Genomic DNA, 18098 nt, shown 5'->3' on the forward strand with positions numbered 1-18098 from the left:
GAAACTCCTGTGAGCATCTCCAATAGCAGAGACACGTGGACTCCTGCAAACCCAGCTCAGCTGCCATCCTCCCGTGGCAGCCAAAGGTCTCAGAAAGGCACGTCTCTAAAACTTGGTTTTCTCGCCTATAAATTGGGGCAAACCCCAGTCTGTGTCTATTGGGAGAATCAAGTGAGATACTGAATGTAAACTTTGGCACAATTTAAACATCAAAAATGGCAGCTATAATTTAGGCGAATAACTTCTTTCTTTGAGCCAGGTGTCTTGTCTGTAAAATGGGGATCTTTTGTTATAAAAAAATTAGGAAGAAAATAAACTGTAATTGGCTCTGTGCGAAAAATTAATTCAATGATTATTAATTATGTCCCACATTAATTCAATGATTATTAATAACAAAAGATGGAAACAGTATTTTCCCATTTAGGAAAAAATGTGAAATAATAGCAAAACTAGGATGCTTTTATAATTAATGCAAGTAATAATAAAATGTCACTATTTTACCATTCAATTTTAGAAAAACAAATCACATTTATGTCAAATATTTTATTTTTGTACTGGATCACTTTTGTGAATATATGCACTTACATTACGGATATTTCACGTTAGAATCTTTTTTGGTTGAAAGAATAGAGGTGATCATCTCTTTTTGAAGAGATGCCATTTTCAACAACATTTTGTTATTTGGTATTTACTAATTCCTAGCAGGAACCAGCTCTATAGAACCTGGAAAAGAAAAGTGACCCACTTTGCAAAAGAATTTCTCCTTCGATTAGTATGAAATGTTTGCCCTTTCTATCCTGGAAAGGATAAATAATGGCGTTTTGTAAATGGGCTGTTGGGCGATGATCTCATTTATTCAAATGCCAAGTCCACCCTCTGTCTGCATAGACTCCTCTTCCCACCCCTTCTTCCAGGGTGATAACAACTGGCATCTCGGTTCTTTCAGTCACTTCTCCAAATTCACAGTCTCTGAGGTCTGCAGGTTTTGTTACCTAAATCAGTAAATTTAGACAGAGGTGAGGATTTGCTTTAGTTGTTAGCTCCAGTTTTTTTTTTTTTTTTTTTTTTTTTGGTGGGGAAGAGAAAAAAGACCTTGGGAACACACAGAAAATTGCCAGAGGCCATGGAGAGGGAGGCGAGTGCCTCGGTGCCTCTTCTGTGCCTCCAGAGCCTCCACCCCTCTGGGAGCTCCTGGAAGCAGCCTGTGCTGCATCCCAGCTTGATTCTGGTTCGATGTGGCCAGTGTGTGGATGGTTCAAAGACTTAAGCAGTTTCTAGTCTGCAGATCAGGGAGTGATGCAGCAGCCAATACTCTCATTTGGCCATTAGCATGGGGGCAGGGGTGCTGCCCTTTCCCCCACCTGACCATCTTGTCTCCAGCCTGTATGCAGGTGCCAGCACACAGCTCTTGGGCTGCAGGGGAACGTGTTTGTTTCTGTGGGTTAAGCAGTTACGGCTTCCTCTACTGTGGTGTGGCAGAAGGGTTTACATTTTCCTCTTGATATTCATCAGCTTAAGATTCACACATCAGAGAAATAACCAGCCCTTACAATGAGCACATCTTTTTACTGTGAGGTGTGACAAGCCTTCCACTCAACTTGAGGGAAAACTGGCAGGAAGCCCTCCTCCTGGAGTCTGGAAAAATATAAAAACAGCTACAAACCATTCCTTATATCAATGTGAGAACTGAAGTGGGAATTCAAGGTAGCTCCAGCCCCAACTAGCACATGTTAGATAACTCTGGTTAAGTGACTGTTTTTTATCACACATTAGGGAGTTTAAAACACTGCTGCCAAATAGCAAAAGAGAAAAGAGATAAAGTGGACTTGATCAAAATAAAAAACTTTTGTACATCGAAGGGCATTTTCAAGAGAGTGAGAAAAGACGAACTATAGAATAGAATAAAATATTTACACATCATGTATCTTAGAATAATTTAATATCCATAATATGTCAAGAACTCCTACACATCAACAACAAAAAAAACAAACAATCCACTTTAAAAATGGGCACAGGACTTAAGTTTCTCCAAAGGAGACACACAGATGACCCCTTAACACAGGGTAAGATGTGTCACATCATCAATTGCTGGGGAAATGCAAACAAACAAACAAAACCCTCAAAATGAGATACCACTTCACACCTACAACAATGGCTGTAATATTTTAAAAAGGAGAAAAGAAAAACATTGGTGAGGATGCGGAGAAACTGGAACCTTCGTTGATGGTTGGAATGTAAACAAGTATAGGTGCTGTGGAAAACAGATGAGCAATTCCTTAAGAAAGTTAAATAGAGTTATGATATGGCCTAGCAAATTCACTCCTATGGGTATTCCAAAAAATAAAAAAGGGACTCGAACAGATACGTGCATGTAAATGTGCATTGCATCATTATTCACAATAGCCAAAAGGTGAAATAACCCAGAGTGCTCATCAACAAATATTGAATAAAATATGATGTATCCATAAAATGGAATATAACTCAGCTCTAAAAAAGAATGTTCTGATACTTATTCCAACATGGATGGACCTTGAAGACATTAAGCTCTAAGCAAAAGAAGCCAGACAGAAAAGGTCATCTATTCTACGACTGCACTTCTATGAGGCACCTAGAAAAAGCAAATTCATAGAGATAGACAATAGAATAGAGGGTACCCAGAGCTGGGGGTTGGGAGAAGGGGAAAATAAATTTTGTTTCTATCCCCTTATAATGAACAATCTGAAAAAGAAATCATAGAAACAATCCCATTTACAATAGGATGAAAAAATAAAATGCTAACGAATGAACTTAACCATGGATGCAAAGGTCTTGTAGAATGAAAACTAAAAGAAATTGTTAAAAGAAAGTAATGAAGACACCAATAAATGGAAAGGCATCCCATATTTATGGGTTGGAAGGCATAATATTATTAAGATGTTAATATTACCAGAAGTGAACCTCAGATTCAATACATTCTCCATCCAAATTCCAAAGACATTTTTTAATAGAAAAATGCATCTGTAATCTTAAAGGATCTTGACTAGCCAAAACAATCTTGAAAACAAATAAAGTCTGAGGTCTCATGGTTCCTGATTTTAAAGCTTATGGCAAAGCCACAGTAATCAAAACACCATTACTGGTATAAAGAGAGACATACAGATGAATGAATGATGAATGATGAATGAATATACCAGAGAGCACAGAAGTAAAACCTGGCCTATGTGGTGCCATGGGAGTCTGCCACTCAATCGGAAATGTCCGTGCTACCGGGAATAAGCATTTTTTAAATTAACTAGTGCTGGGAAAATTAGATATCCACTTGCAACACAATGAATTTAGGCTCTTACCTTATACCATATATAAAAATTAACCCCAAATGAATCAAGGACCTAAACACAAGAGCTAAAACTTTAAAAAGTTTAGACAAAAACATAGGGACACACTTCATGACATTGGGTTTGGCAATAATTTCTTGGATATGACACAATAGCAAAGGCAATCAAATAAAGCAGAGATAAATTAAAAGAGATAATTAGATTATACCAACATTAATAACTTTTGTGCATCAAAGGATACTGTAAACAAAGAATAAAGAGAAACTCCCAGAATGAGAGAAGACATCTGCAAATCACACACTTGATAAGCAGCTAATATCTAGAATATTTAAGAACTCTTACAAACAAGCAACAACAACAACAAAAAACAACTTGATTAGAAAATGGGCAAAAAATCTGAACATTTATCTAGAGAAGATATACAAGTGTCCAATAAGCACATGAAAAGATGCTCAACATCAATAATCATTAGAAGATAATAAAACCCCAGTGAGATAACATTTAATATCCATTAGGACGGCCAGTACTCTCCTAGGAAAATCAGAAGTGTTGTTGAGGATGTGGAGAAACCGGAACCCTTGTGCATTCCAATTTCCTTTGTTGGTGGAAATAAAATGGTGCAGCTGCTATAGCAAAGGGTATGGGAGTTCCTCAAAAAATTAAAAATAGAATTACCACATGATCCAGCAATTCTACTTTTGTTCAATACCCAAATAATTTAAAGCAGGGACTCAAGCAGATATTTGAACACCTGTGTTCACAGTAGCAATATTCACAAGCAATATTCACAATATTCACAAGCAATATTCACATCCAAAGGATGGAAGCAGCCTAAGTGTTCGTCTATGAATGAAAGGATTAAAAATTGGGTATATGCATATAATGGAATATTATTCAACCTAAAAAAGAAAAGAAACTACAGCCAAAGCAATCTATAGATTCAATGCAACCCCTATCAAAATTCCAGTGACATGTTTGACTGAAACAGCAAAAAATTCTAAAATTCATATTGAACTACAAAAGACCTTGAATAGCAAAAGCATTGTTGGGCAAATAGAACAAAGCTAGGGGCATTGCACTACCCAACTTCAGAATATACTACAAAGCTGTAACAACCAAAACAGCATGGTACTAATGCTAAAACAGAAATATAGACAAAAACAGAATTGAGACCCCAAAGATAAATCCATACTTTTACCATCAATTGCTCCTTTACAAGGGTGGCAAGAACACATAATGGGGAAAAAATAGTCTCTTCAACAAATGATGTGGGGAAAACTGGATATTCACATGCAGAAGAATGAAATCATATCTTTATCTCACACCATATACAAAAACCAATTCAAAATGGATTAAACATTTAAATGTAAGACCGAAAACTATAAAACTACTAGGATAAAACATAGGACAAAATATTTTTGGCATTGGTCTGGGCAATGACGTTTTGGATATGACTCCAAACGCACAAGCGATGAAAGCAAACAGACAAATTAAAATCCATTGAACTAAATAGTGTCTCCACAACAATAAAAACAATAAACAAAATGAAGTCACTACCTGAAGAATGGAGGAAATATTTACAGGTCATGCATCTGATAAGGAGTTAATATCCAAAATATATAAGGAAGTCAAAGAACTCAAAAGCAAGAAAACAACCTGATTTTAAAATGGGCGAAAACCTTGGACAGTCTTTTCTCAAAAGAAGACAGACAGATGGCCAGCAAGTCTATGAAACAGACGTTCAGCATCACTAAGCACAGAGAGTGGGGAGATTGGGAAACTGACGCCTCCAAACTGGTAGGTATTATTGTGTCTAGTACTTTTCTCTTTGAAAATCTGCATCAAAAGAGGCATATTTTGGATTTCTCTCTTTACCAATGCCTTGGAGTTGAAATATTATAGTATTTTAATTTCAAGACTAATATTATTTTGACTTCCAAAATATAGACCCTAATGGGGACAGTCCCTTCCAAATAAAAAGGATAGGAAAACAAAGCAATGAGAATATGATTTGTTTGATCTGGTGACGTAAACCATGACTGTGATGTACCTGAAAGAAAAGTAAAACACACCAGCCTCTCTCTAAGGTCACCCAGCGGACGGGTTTGAAGGCTGCATTTCTATCTTAGAAGCTGGAGTGTTTACCAGGGACAGTTCTCCCAGTGTGAACATCCATCTTATATTTTGTCAAACCCAATCACAAGCGAGTTATTTAAGCTTGTTGGACAGAACCTCAGTGTGCGTCATGCGGTTTCTCGGTGTTCAATCCAGACCCACACAGGCTGAAGTACATGTCTAGATTTAGTGTAATGATACTTGGAAAATGGAATTCACCTGTAGGACTCCAGTCTAATTTTAAATTTATCTTAGAAGCCCTGATGGTTGAAAATAAAATGATTAGAAATTTTCTTGGTTTTCCCTGGGCCCAGACTGGCTTTACTTACCTACGTGGCCATTGTTTTAATACTCTAACTTCCTCATCCACCTGTGAATCCCCAAAGCCAGGGTCAGAGAGGAGCATGAGTCCTTCCCTCTCACACAGAAGCTATAGCCCTGGTTTGCCTTTCCTGGACCAGCAGGCAGCGTGGTTGGCTGCTGACGGCTCAGGCCTCTGCTGGGCTTCTCTTACTGAGAGAGCCAGGAAGTACGTCAGGACCCAATTCCGTCACGTCTCCCAAAAATTAGCTTATATGTTGATAAAGTTTCTCAAAGCATGGTTAATTGCAGGAAACATTTACGAAGCATCTGTCACATGGAAAGCCAGCGGCTGATGCAGCGGAGACACGGGGATACATTCAGAGTCCTCCATGCAAGGAGCATGGGCTCAGTGCGCTTTAGTGTTAACAGTGGCTGGGCCCCAAGTTGAGAGACAAAACACATGAATCTCTCCATGAAAAAGGGAATTACTGGGATAGGGTTATAATCAAGAAGAAAGAACATAGCTATTTAAGAAACACGCAATTCACTTTTCTGTATTCTTTGAGTACTTTGTCCATGCACGTGTTGAACATTCATTTTCATTTTTATTTCAATAGTTTTTGGGGAATGGGGGTTTTTGTTTACATGGTTACGTTATTTAGTAGTGATTTCTGAGATTTTGGTGCACCTGTCATCCGTGCAGTGCACACTATACCCAGTGTGTAGTCTTTCATTCCTCAGTCCCCTCCCATCCTTCCCCCACCAATTCTCCAAAGTCCACTGTATCATTTGTATGCCTTTGCGTCCTCATCACTTAGCTCCCATTTATGAATGAGAACATATGATATTTGGTTTTCCATTCCTGAGTTACTTCACTTAGAATAATGGCTTCCAGCTCCATCCAAGTTGCTGCAAAATACATTATTTTGTTCCTTTTCATGGTTGAGTCACATTCCATGGAGTATGTGTACCATGCTTTCTTTATCTACTCATTGCTGGATGGGTACTTAGGTTGGTTCCATGTCTCTGAAATTGCTAATTGTGCTGTTATAAACATTTGTGTGCATGGTGTCTTTTTCATATGACTTTTTTTTTTCCTTTGGGTAGATATCCAATAGTGGGATTGCTGGATCAACTGGCAGTCCTACTTTTAGTTTTTCAAGGAATCTCCACACTGTTTTCCATAGTGGTTGTGCTAGTTTACATTCCCACCAGCAGTGTAAAAGTGTTCCCTTTTTACCACATTCACACCAACATCTATTGCTTTTTTAACTTTTTGATTATGGCCACTCTTGCAGGAGTAAGGTAGCTTATATGTTGTGGTTTTAATTTGCATTTCCCTGCAAATTAGTGATGTTGAGCATTTTTTCATATGTTTGTTGGCCATTTGTATATTTTCTTTTGAGAACTGCCTACTCATGTCCTTTGCCCACTTTTTGATGAGATTGTTTTTTTCTTTCCAGTTTGTTTGAGTTCCTTGCAGAGTCTGGATATTAGTCCTGTATTGAATATATAGATTGCAAAGATTTTCTCCCTTTCTGTGGGTTGTCTGTTCACTCTGCTGATCATTTCTTTTGCTGTGCAGAAGCTTTTTAGTTTAATTAGGTCCCATCTATTTGTTTTTGCTTTTTGTTGCATTTGCTTTTGGGTTCTTCGTCATGAACTCTCATTGGCCTAAAACAATGTGTAGAAGAGTTTTTCTGATGTTATCTTCCAGAATTTTTATAGTTTCAGGTCTTAGATTTAAGTCTTTGATCCATCCTCAGTTGATTTTTGTATAAGGTGAGAGATGAGGATCCAGTTTCATTCTTCTGCATGTGGCTTGCCGATTATCCCAGCCCCATAGATTGAATAGAGTGTCTTTTCCCCAATTTATGTTTTGGTATGCTTTGTCAAGATCAGTTGGCTGTAAGTATTTGGCTTTATTTCTGGGTTCTCTATTCTGTTGCATTGGTCTATGTCTGTTTTTGTTCTAGTACCATGCTGGTTTGGTGACTATAGCCTTCTATTATGGTTTGAAGTCGGGTAATACGATACCTCCAAATTTGTTTTATCTTAGTTCTGCTTTGGCTTATGTGGGCTCCTTTTTGGGTCCATATAAATTTTAGGTTTGTCTTTTCTAGTTCTGTGAAGAATGATGATATTTTGATGGGAACTGAATTTGTAGATCGCGTTCAGCAGTATAGTCGTTTTCACAATATTGATCCTACCCATTCATAAGCATGGGATGTGTGTATGAAAATAATTCCATTATTTTTGATTTAAAAAATAATTTTGGATCTGTATTTGGGAAGGGGGCGTTGTGCTTCACGAGTATCATATTAATTGTTTGTCCTCTTCCTTTTGATATCCATCTGCATGAGAACATTTAGAAGCCCCTGGTTTACACACAGGGAGATGGGAAATTCTCTGTTGGGTGATGTTTTGCTGGGGCTGGCCCTCCCTCCTGGCACCATCTGGCTTCCTGAAATAGTTTTCTCAGCACCCTCGATTCAGTCTTTTCAGTGATAAATGCTGTGGGCATCGATTGGCACTCCTGCCGAGAAAGCCTAGCAGCCAGGCCTCAGTTTCAGAAACACCCCAAATTCCTTCTGGCCTGCCACCCCCTCAGTGGTCCTAAACACGCAGGTGCCCAAGCCCTCCATCTGTGGCTGGCACACTCAGCCAACTCACTGATGGCAGAGGCGTAATTTTCAGTGGGTTTACTCTCACAGATCATTATAGAGTGAAAATACACAGTAGTGTTTCTCCCAGAGACATGATTCTGCAGTAAATTGTGCCTTGCTTTCAAGGACCTCCGCTTCATGGATATATATGTGGGAATATCAGAAACTTCTGTATGTATCTGCATGGAGTCATTAAAATGTATCTCATTTTAATGATAGTAGGAACAATTTTCTCCTTAGAACTGATGAAACTCCTGTGACTACATTTGGCAGTTTCTTTAATACTAATTTACTCCTTCTTCATTAATTTATTCATTTAAAACATTTATCAAGTGTACATATGTGCTGAACCTCATGCTGAATATAAAAAAGCTAAACTAAAGTTGCCCTTTGGAGGCTCAGCCTAGAGGCAGAAATGGAATTATAAAGAAATATGCAAAATACAAGCAATATGCACAGAAACATGGCAGGGTTTCACTGGGTATCTTTTGTGGGAATTGGAAAAGGGCAGCTTCCCCGTGCAGTGTGCGTCAAGTTATGTCTGAATAATCTGACATAATTTGCATGAATAACACAATTAAACAGCACAAGATGGAAATTCTTCATTCAATAACATTTGCTTCCTTTCCACTCTTTTTTTTTTTTTAGGCAAAAACAGTCAAAGAGGAAGAAAAATATTTTATTTAAAAACTACTACAATCTCAAATTTCCAGCCATTGGAATCCTTGTGAAGTCATACCACAGTCTTGAATTCTATGTGATTTTTAAATTTCTTTTATTACTTTTTTGTTGAGATAGAGTCTCGCTCTGTTGCCCAGGCTGGGGTGCAGTGGCGCGATCTCGGCTCACTGCAAGCTCCACCTCCCGGGTTCGCACCACTCTCCTGCCTCAGCTTCCCAAGCAGCTGGGACTACGGGTGTCCGCCACCATGCCTGGCTAATTTTTCATATTTTTAGTAGAGACAGGGTTTCACCGTGTTAGGCAGGATGGTCTCCTGACCTCGTGATTCACCTGCCTCGGCCTCCCAAAGTGCTGAGATTACAGGCGTGAGCCACCATGCCTGGCCAATTCTATGTAATTTTTGCAAATAATGGATGGTAGGAATTAATATTTCACTCTGCTCCCCAAGCCCCAGAACTCCTCCTTCAGATTTCAGGAGAAACTCAAGTGTTCTCATCATGCACTAATTACTAAGGCAGTGTCCTCGTAGAATATTCCAGAAATATTTTCAACAACTACTAAAAGGAAACTTGTTTCATCGTTACCACTCATTTTACTAGAAAATCAACTTACTAGGAATATACTGTTTTCTCTGACATTCCTGGTTAATTGATGTATTGAGGCAATAAAAGGTTCCTATTTCTTAAGACGACATATTGCTAACATCCAAGATTTGCAATAGCTTTGAGTCTCAACTCAGAATTCATTCCCGTGGACTCCTTATGTCCTGCATTAGCTTCTAGAGCTTTCATTTCCCAGCTGCCGTGTTCTACTTTAGCTTCTAGAGTTTTCATTTCCCAGACGCCGTGTTCTAACTTTCTGTACATCTCGTATGTTGACAAGTGCAGACCCTCAGTGTGTGGAGGTGACTTCTGAAAATGCCCACGGCCACCCATGCACTAAGTGTTTGCAGTCATCCACATGTCTGTTTCCTACTCTGTGGGATAAGGTGGGAAATGCAGTCATCCTCGTCTGTGTCCCCTCTTCTTCCTGTGTAAGCTGTGAGGTCCTCGACTGCACAGAGCCCAGGGAGCTGGGGGGCCCGAGCGACGTGCCCAGGGCCTTCGGGTCACTGCTCTTGTGAGGTCCCTGCCTGTCTCTACCCAAGTTCCTCCCTCTCGCCCGAGAGGTGCCACAGAGAGGCCTTGGGTGGCTCTGAGATCCGGTGTGGGGAAATGGAGGTGGAGATTTGTAGGGACATATTAATGTGCCCCACATTCATTTCTAAGTGTAGTTAGGTTGCTGTATTTGCAGTTTTACATTTTTTTTCATAAAAAATTCCCATGAATTGTTTAAGCTTCAAGCCCTACGAATCTTGCGTCCATCCCTGTGGCCTCTGGAACTCCCTGGGGCATTCTCCCTTCCACCCACCCACGATGGAAATAGGTGGATCCAAACACAGCAGCACAAGGCAGCCACGCCTGTCGCAAAGCCTCTGTCCCACGCGAATCTAACATATTTCAAGCCCCTCTGTCTTAGGTGACCTGATACTGATGCTCCTTTTATTAACAGATAATCAAGAGCTGACTGATCATTAACAAATAAACACAAAAACATTTAACCTTAACAGACACTGTTAAAAGGGTGTTTCAGATGCCATGGAAGCTGCTGGAGGTCCTGAAGCCTGTGCCCCGGGGATGAGAGGGGCTCAGAAAGCCACAGGGACACCGCAGGCATGAAACCCTCATGGCCACCGGAGACCTCCCGCGCCCTCACAGTACGAGACTCAGAGCTCCACAAGATTAAAGCAGCAAAAGGTTATGGGGCTCCTCCCCTGCCAGGGAGCCCAAGGCAAACAGCTGCATAAATAAACAAACCAGAGGAAGAACGTGCTGTTTTCATCCCTGATCGATTCACATCCATGCCAGTGGAATATCAGATGGAAATTGATGTCAAGCCTCTCTCTCCACATTCCCAGCTTGCTGGTGGCTGACGACCCCAGGATGCGGCTCAGGGCAGCCTGCTGAGAGGTCAGTGCCTTGCCTGCTCAGGGCCCTGGGGTCAGCACGAGTGCCGCTGCCTCATCACTGTCCCCCGCCCCAGGAACCACAGCTCTGTACCATCTGCAATCAGGTTTTACTTTTGCCCATTTCCAAAACATAAAAATGTCAAACAATCACATACAATTTCCGTTGTACTTAAAAGCAGCTATAAATTGTCATTTCATTGAGATCAATGAAGAGAGGATCAAAGTTGACCTGAACTTTCACATATAAAAATACCACGTGTGACGTGTTGCTCAGATTAATGCCATCAGAGAAAAAAATGTCTGCAAAGTATTGACAATCTGTTTCCACACAATATGTGTTCATGAGTCTCATATTTTTTAAAATTTATTTTTCAGTTTAGTCAATTTAATCTTTAGTTTTATTAAGTTTATACTAAAACTGGCTTGTGGGCAACATATTTATACATAAAATATGGTAAAAGTCAATACCTGTCATTAGTACAAATGTCACCTCCAGGCAATGAATTTAAAAGGTCTAAGGTCTTTCAATTAACAAAGAAGTTTGTTCTCAATAATATAGTCAATTTATCACATACAGGGTGCAAACAAAATACAGTGTGTAAAACCCTTCCTTTAAATTTTGACTTCTGGTATATTTTAAAATATTGATTTCCTGCTAATATTTACTAAGATGCTTATACATTTTAGTCAAATCAAATACTTTGTTTCAACAGTCACTATTTTAGGATATAAACGTCTCTCTGATAGGAAACATCCTGTACAGCTTGAGCGTCCCAAATCTGAATATCCAAACACTGAAATGCCCCGGAATCCCAATCTTCTTGAATGCTGGCCTGACGCTAAATATTCCAGAATCCCAACCTTCTTGAATGCTGGCCTGACGCTAAATGTTCCAGAATCCCAATCTTCTTGAATCCTGGCCTGACGCTAAATGTTCCAGAATCCCAACCTTCTCAAATGCTGCCATGATGCTCAAAGGAAATGTTTATTTGAATATTTTGTATTCTGGATTTTTGGATTTCAGATGCTCAGTCAGTACCTAATCCACAAACATTCCAAAATCTGAAATCCCAAACACTTCTGGTCCCAAGCATTTCAGATAAGGGACATTTGACCTGGACAGGCTCTTTCGACGTATCTATTGTCTGATTTTTAAGAAGGACTTGTGCTTCGGGACCTAGTGGTTTACGTATGTGTGCATGGGAAGGATGGAGATTTTTACCAGCAGACCATCTGAGCTGTACTTTATGTGTGGGTGGGTGGCAGAATAACCCATGCCCCATGCCCCATACCTTCGTCTCAATCTGTTTGGTGTCCAGATTCTGAAACAGCAGCTTTACTCGAGTTTTCCCATCATCTGAAGATCCCTTAAGCTGAGAGAATTTAAATCTCCAGAGCACGTTCTGTAAAGGAATAAAATTAATTAGTGATTTATAAACAAGAGTCCATTTATTTAATTAGCATCTCTTACTACATTAAACAGCCTTGTTAAATCAACAGACATTCACAAAATGTTTAAATCGACATTTAGCATGTGATGATTTGTCAGTCTCTACTTTCTCACTCTTCAATCTTTGCAAACTGGCTTCCTCCAGCCCACCCAGCTCTCCTGCCCCACGGTCCAGCCTCCAGTAGTTGCTCCGCATGTCTTGAGGATGCATCAGCATCCACCGTCCTCAGTCCCACGTCGCCTGCAGTGGCCCCCTCTGGTCTTCCCTTGCGTTTTCCTGTACACAGCCTTAAAACATCTTATGAGCATTGCTCCTTTTTCTGCTTGGAGAACTTCAGAAAAATTCACTAGAAGTTCCAGTTCTTCCTATATTATATAAGACATAGTCGAGAGTGCAGACAAAATGAAAACCTTTAATCCTGACTGACACCACCCCATCTATGGCCATATGTGAACCACTAAACCTTCGTTTTTCATGAACCAATTTGAGAAATGTAAAATTAAAAATGAAAAATATTGCCTTTTAATACTACTGCAAAAATTACTTAATGTTTGCTAAGGTACTTTAAAGATGAAATGTACTCTACAAACTCTAACTCCCATAAATAAAAAAGGCTACAGCAAAGAAAGACCTAATGGATGTCTTCTACAAAAGGTAGTCTTTAATTACACATACTTCATTATAATAAATCTTTATCTTCCCAGAAAAATTCCACCAGGGAACAGTAATTTTTTTTTTTTTTGCAAGCCATAGGTCGAATTTCCATTAAAAGCTTTTATTTTTAAACAAAGAACATATTTTTCTCTAAGTGTCAGGAGAGGGAAAGGGGCTGCAGAAAACAGGGAAAAAGTTTCAAGAACACTTTTATCCCATCTGACCATTGACGGGTTTATTTCCTGCCCACATGCTAACCTCAAGATTCTTGGCCACATCTTTTACTTTATATTAAATCCAGGAGCTAAATAGAATCTCTGCATTTTATGCCGGTGTCAAAGCACACATTTCCTGTAGGTTTTAGGAAAATTAGAACTTCATAGGATCTTAGGGAACAGTTTCTCTGTCTCTTCCATGTTCACAGTGAGGAAACTGAGCCCAAATCCACCTGGACAGACTTGGGCATCAGGATCCTTTTAGAATTAGAATTGCCAGGCACTGTGCAGAAACAGAATATTCCAAAATCATGCTTCAGTCACTGCTTCCCATGTGATATGGTTTGCCTGTGTCCCCACCCAAATCTCATCTTGAATTACAGCTCCCATAATTCTCACGTGTCGTGGGAGGGACACAGTGGGACGTAACTGAATCATGGGGGCAGATCTTTCCTGTGCTGTTCTTGTGACAGTGACTGAGTCTCACATGATCTGATGGTTTTATAAAGGGCAGTTCCCCTGCACAATCTCCCTTGCCTGCTGCCATGTAAGACGTGCCTTTGCTCTTCCTTTGCTTTCTGCCATGATTGTGAGATCTCCCCAGTCATGTGGAACTGTGAGTCCATTAAACCTCTTTTTCCTTATAAATTACCCAGTCTTGGGTATTTCTTCAGAGCAGTATGAGAATGGACTAATACCCTATGGTCGTCAATTCCAGAAGTGAAACACGTGTATCCATTCTTGTGGTGAGCAGAAGAGAGTGTGATGTGAGCACTGGGGCACTGACGCAAGCCCCGGAAGCAGACGGCAGCCACAGCCGGCCTGGAGGGCCTGTCCCAGTGAGGGAGCTGCCCAAGCCACTCCTGCCCTGCTCCACCCACTGCACCTGCCTCTCGAGAGCCTCTTCCCACACTCCACACCCATTCCACCTTGTCTGGGCAGCGCCAAGGCACCCTCTCTGCAAGCTGTTAAGTGAAGGCTGTGACTTCAGCCTCTTACACTGAGGTAAGTCTCATCTGCCTTTAAAAGGACCTATTATCCATCATTTGTAGGAGGGACCTGTGATCACAGGTATGTGCTCATCCATCAGGAGAAGCCTGGCAGTCTTGGCTATTGAGGTTTTGCCTAATTTCTCACAAAATAAGCAATACTCAGACGACTCTGTGAGCAGCAGTAAGAGGCTTTGGCTCAAATTTGATTTTGAAGAAAGAGAGCTCAGTAGTGGTCTACCCCTATTAGGATAGGGTCTTGGGAATAACCTAAATTAATATTTTGCATGGTATCGTAAACTGCTATTAAAACATTATATACAAAAAGTGCAAAAACATCTACGTAAAAGTCCTGTTTATTGTTTAAAGACTTCAAAATGGTCCTCACAGTGAAGTGACTTAGGTATATGATTATTGTCGTTTTGGTCCATTGATACTGCACCGTAACTGTACTCAACATTTGCAGATTTGAGAACAACGTTTCCTCATGAGGCATACATATCCAGTATATATGCTTAAAATTGTGTCCCAATTTTACCATCTAGCTCTTGTTGGGGTAATGGAGGACAAGGATCTCGTCAGCGTCTCTGGTTTGGGACAGGCTGCAACGTGGTCCAGGCACAAGTCGGGGCTCTGTGGGTGCAGGTGTGGCTCTCTTTCTGCCCTTCTCAGAGCGTGTGGTGGGGACATGGTGGGTCCTCTCGTAATCGTCCCTTCCAAATCGCCCCTGGTAGCCTCTTTTAACTCTTTCACAGTTTTTCTCTTATGCATCTCATAATAGCAATGTTTCTGTAAAAAACGAACTTGTTTTTCCATGATGGATGGCATTTCTGCACACTTTATTTAAAAGTGGTCTGGGTAACAGTTTAATTTCACAACTCTAAGCCCTTCTCCAAAGCGCGATTGGACCTTCTAGATCGGAGTGTGGCACGTGCTCCACTCACAGCTTCAGAGACGCTGTTGGCAGCCAGTCACAACAGAGCCATTTTTATTTGTTCCACAGCCTGGGGGATAAACTCGGGTGGACCCATCCTCCCGTGGCACAGATAAAAGCTAAAGGGAAGCCAGATTTTTAGTTTTCCCTCTTGGAAGACGGTAAATATTTTTCCGTAGTTTTAGTAATTAAAGAGCAGCTTTGCAGTTGAGTGCATGTTACATGAAACATGCTAATGTTTACATATTACTGTGATGATTTCAAGTTGTTAAAGATGATAATCACATCTCACTTCCTTTGTAACACGGTCTGATTGTTAACATAACTGACAGTGGAAGGTAATACTTCCTCTGTAACGCTGTCTGATTGTTCACACACCGACAATGGAAGGTAATCCTTGAGTCCTTCATGGTGGAGGTGCCATGGGCAGTACCAGGCAACTCCATGACACCAGGGACTTTGAGGTACTCTCAGTTCAAGCTTGATTAATTTCTTGGTGTTTTCCAGGGAGCTGTGGAGACACTTGCTGCTCCTCCTCATCAGGCCAAAGCCAAGTCTGCACTTTGTCTCCCACAACAAACAATTCCTTTTCAGCTTTTAAAAACGGATCTTTTTGTTCCTCTCCTTCAACCTTAACTCAGCCCCACAGGAATCCTGTTCCTAGCTAAGGACGAGGCCCCATGGGGGCCAGGGCAGCACCAGGACACTCTTGTGAGGGTCTGCACTGATCACCCTGAATACAGAATCGTAATTTGCTGTGGTATGGGGAGTGACCTGGTGGTACGGTTAGAATAGAAGTTGCCATTTAGAGACAAGGCTAGCTTTTCATTGTGCCCCCAAGAGCAAGTAAATCCTGTGGTGGTTTTACCTCTCCAGCAGCTTTCAGTCCTACATGTGCGACCGGGCCCCATCCTGAGCCTCGTGGAGGCTGAGGGCTCAGGCAGGACGCCTCCCGGACCCAGGAGTGCGCACCCAGGGTCAGTCTCCGCTTCTCTCACACCACTGCGGGTTCTATTCTTGTTGATATTCTCTCCCACTTCTGATTAATTACATGGAATAGGAGGGAAGTCAGTGCTAATCCAGAGAGCAAGAAGGATGTGGACGTCACGCAGAGGCCCTACCGGCCTGGAGTGCGCTTGGACAGGGCAGGTGACCTGCCAGCGTGGGGCAGGGACGCCCTCCATCTCTAGCAGCTAGGAGGGTGTTCTAGTTTATCCTCTTTAATTAAAAAAAAATACTTTCCATCTAGAGATTTAGGCCATATAGATTAGATAATGGTCTTCTCATTTATTTTGTAAGTGCAGAAAATATTTTCATGGTCAAACACATTTTTGTTTTCCTGCTTAACTCTTTTCTCAACGTTGAAAATAGATAGTTGATGGTTAATGGATTCAGGCTTGGAAATAATTGCTTGTCTTTCTCTGGCAAGCCGAGGTGGGCAATCAAGGAATTTGACCACACACAGGCTTTGAAGCAGGATGTCCCAGCAGATGAGTTGGGTTGGCCTCCCAAGTCCAGAACCTCTTTCCTTGCAAGAGTTTGGTGAATAGGCATTGCTGCCATGTCATGGTCTAGTTTTGACCCAGAAATAATACACAGATGTCCTGAGTTAACAGTATAGTGTGGTGTAAAAGTGCTAATTGTCTTGTGAATATAAGCATGGTAACTCCCAAACAAAATATTTGTAGCCACGTAATCTATTTGATTTTTTTTCTAATAACTAATACAGAGGGCACATGGGCATTGGAGAAAACAACATTTTAAATAATTATTTAGAAGCATTTCATATTAAATGATATTTATTTTCATAACTGTTTCATATCATTCATCATATTGATGTTCTTATCAATATACAAATAATTGGAAGCCTATTGATGCCAAACTTACAAATGTCCTCCAACATTGACATGAGTGACAAGATGCCAAATAAAGCAAAATTATCAACATTTTATGAATTTACAACTCATTGGTTTATCCTTCATAGTTAAGGTGGGAAAGCTTCCCTTCAAAAAATATTAATTCAAATATTGTAAATTCTATAATAAACCCAAGTAAACTACAAGGAACAAATGTTTATGTTGTCATGCGCTATTTTCATGCTGAGTTGCTGTCTGAGTGGACTCAACAAACCAGTGTTAGGCCAGAACTCCTTGAAATAAAGAAATAATCCCAAGAAAAATGTGAGGTCCAGTGCTCTCCTTCAAAGGAAAACAGGTCAGCAGGTCAGGGCCTCTGAGCCTCAGATTCAGACCACAAAAAGGCATCTTCATTGAATCTTTACACAAAGTTGACCTAGAGTGGAGAGGACAGCGAGCAGAAGAGACCCTCAGCTGAGGAGGTGAAAAGTTCCTCCCTGGAAGGAGAGTGAGCGGGAGGAGGGCTGAAGCCGGCCAGGCCACTTGCCCAGCACGCAGGCAAAGAGGCCCCCGGACTGCCTGCATGCTTACTCTGGCACTGCCCAGGTCATTTTGGGTGAGGGATACCCACGCTGTCAAACAGAAAGAGGCACTAAAGGCTGTAGACAAACGGGCTTTGATTATAGGAGCTCAGCTGAGTTGGACGGTCTGGTTACCAGGAGTTTAAAACACTGCTGCTTTACCAAAGGGCTCACAACTGCATTTTGCACAGCATTAAGAAACAAATTACAGCTATTTTAAAAGTTGACTGCATTAATTTTAGGGCTGACTCTGGAGATAGTTCTGTCTGAAATGATAGGAAGTGCCCTGTGAGGCCCCAAGCCCAGCTCTGCCTGACTGTGCCTGGCATCA

General features: G+C 40.9%; 1 protein-coding gene across 2 annotated transcripts in view; it reads right to left on the bottom strand.

Annotated features, from left to right (window-relative positions):
- Positions 1 to 18098, bottom strand: part of SNTG2 (syntrophin gamma 2) — a 353789-nt gene that overhangs the window by 14223 nt on the left and 321468 nt on the right. Inside the window, exons 13-14 of one of the 2 annotated variants that reach the window (XM_033176695.1) lie at positions 12380 to 12490; positions 834 to 992 (exon numbers count right to left, since the gene is read on the bottom strand). In XM_033176695.1, the coding sequence (XP_033032586.1) occupies positions 849 to 992; positions 12380 to 12490 (255 nt within the window). In that variant the 3' untranslated portion in view covers positions 834 to 848. Of the gene's footprint in view, positions 1 to 833; positions 993 to 12379; positions 12491 to 18098 lie in introns of those variants that run through there. The other variant, XM_033176694.1, reaches the window with a different exon arrangement.

Source organism: Trachypithecus francoisi, unplaced genomic scaffold (genome assembly GCF_009764315.1).
Source record: "Trachypithecus francoisi isolate TF-2019V2 unplaced genomic scaffold, Tfra_2.0 Lachesis_group17, whole genome shotgun sequence".
NCBI classification, from domain to species: domain Eukaryota; kingdom Metazoa; phylum Chordata; class Mammalia; order Primates; family Cercopithecidae; genus Trachypithecus; species Trachypithecus francoisi.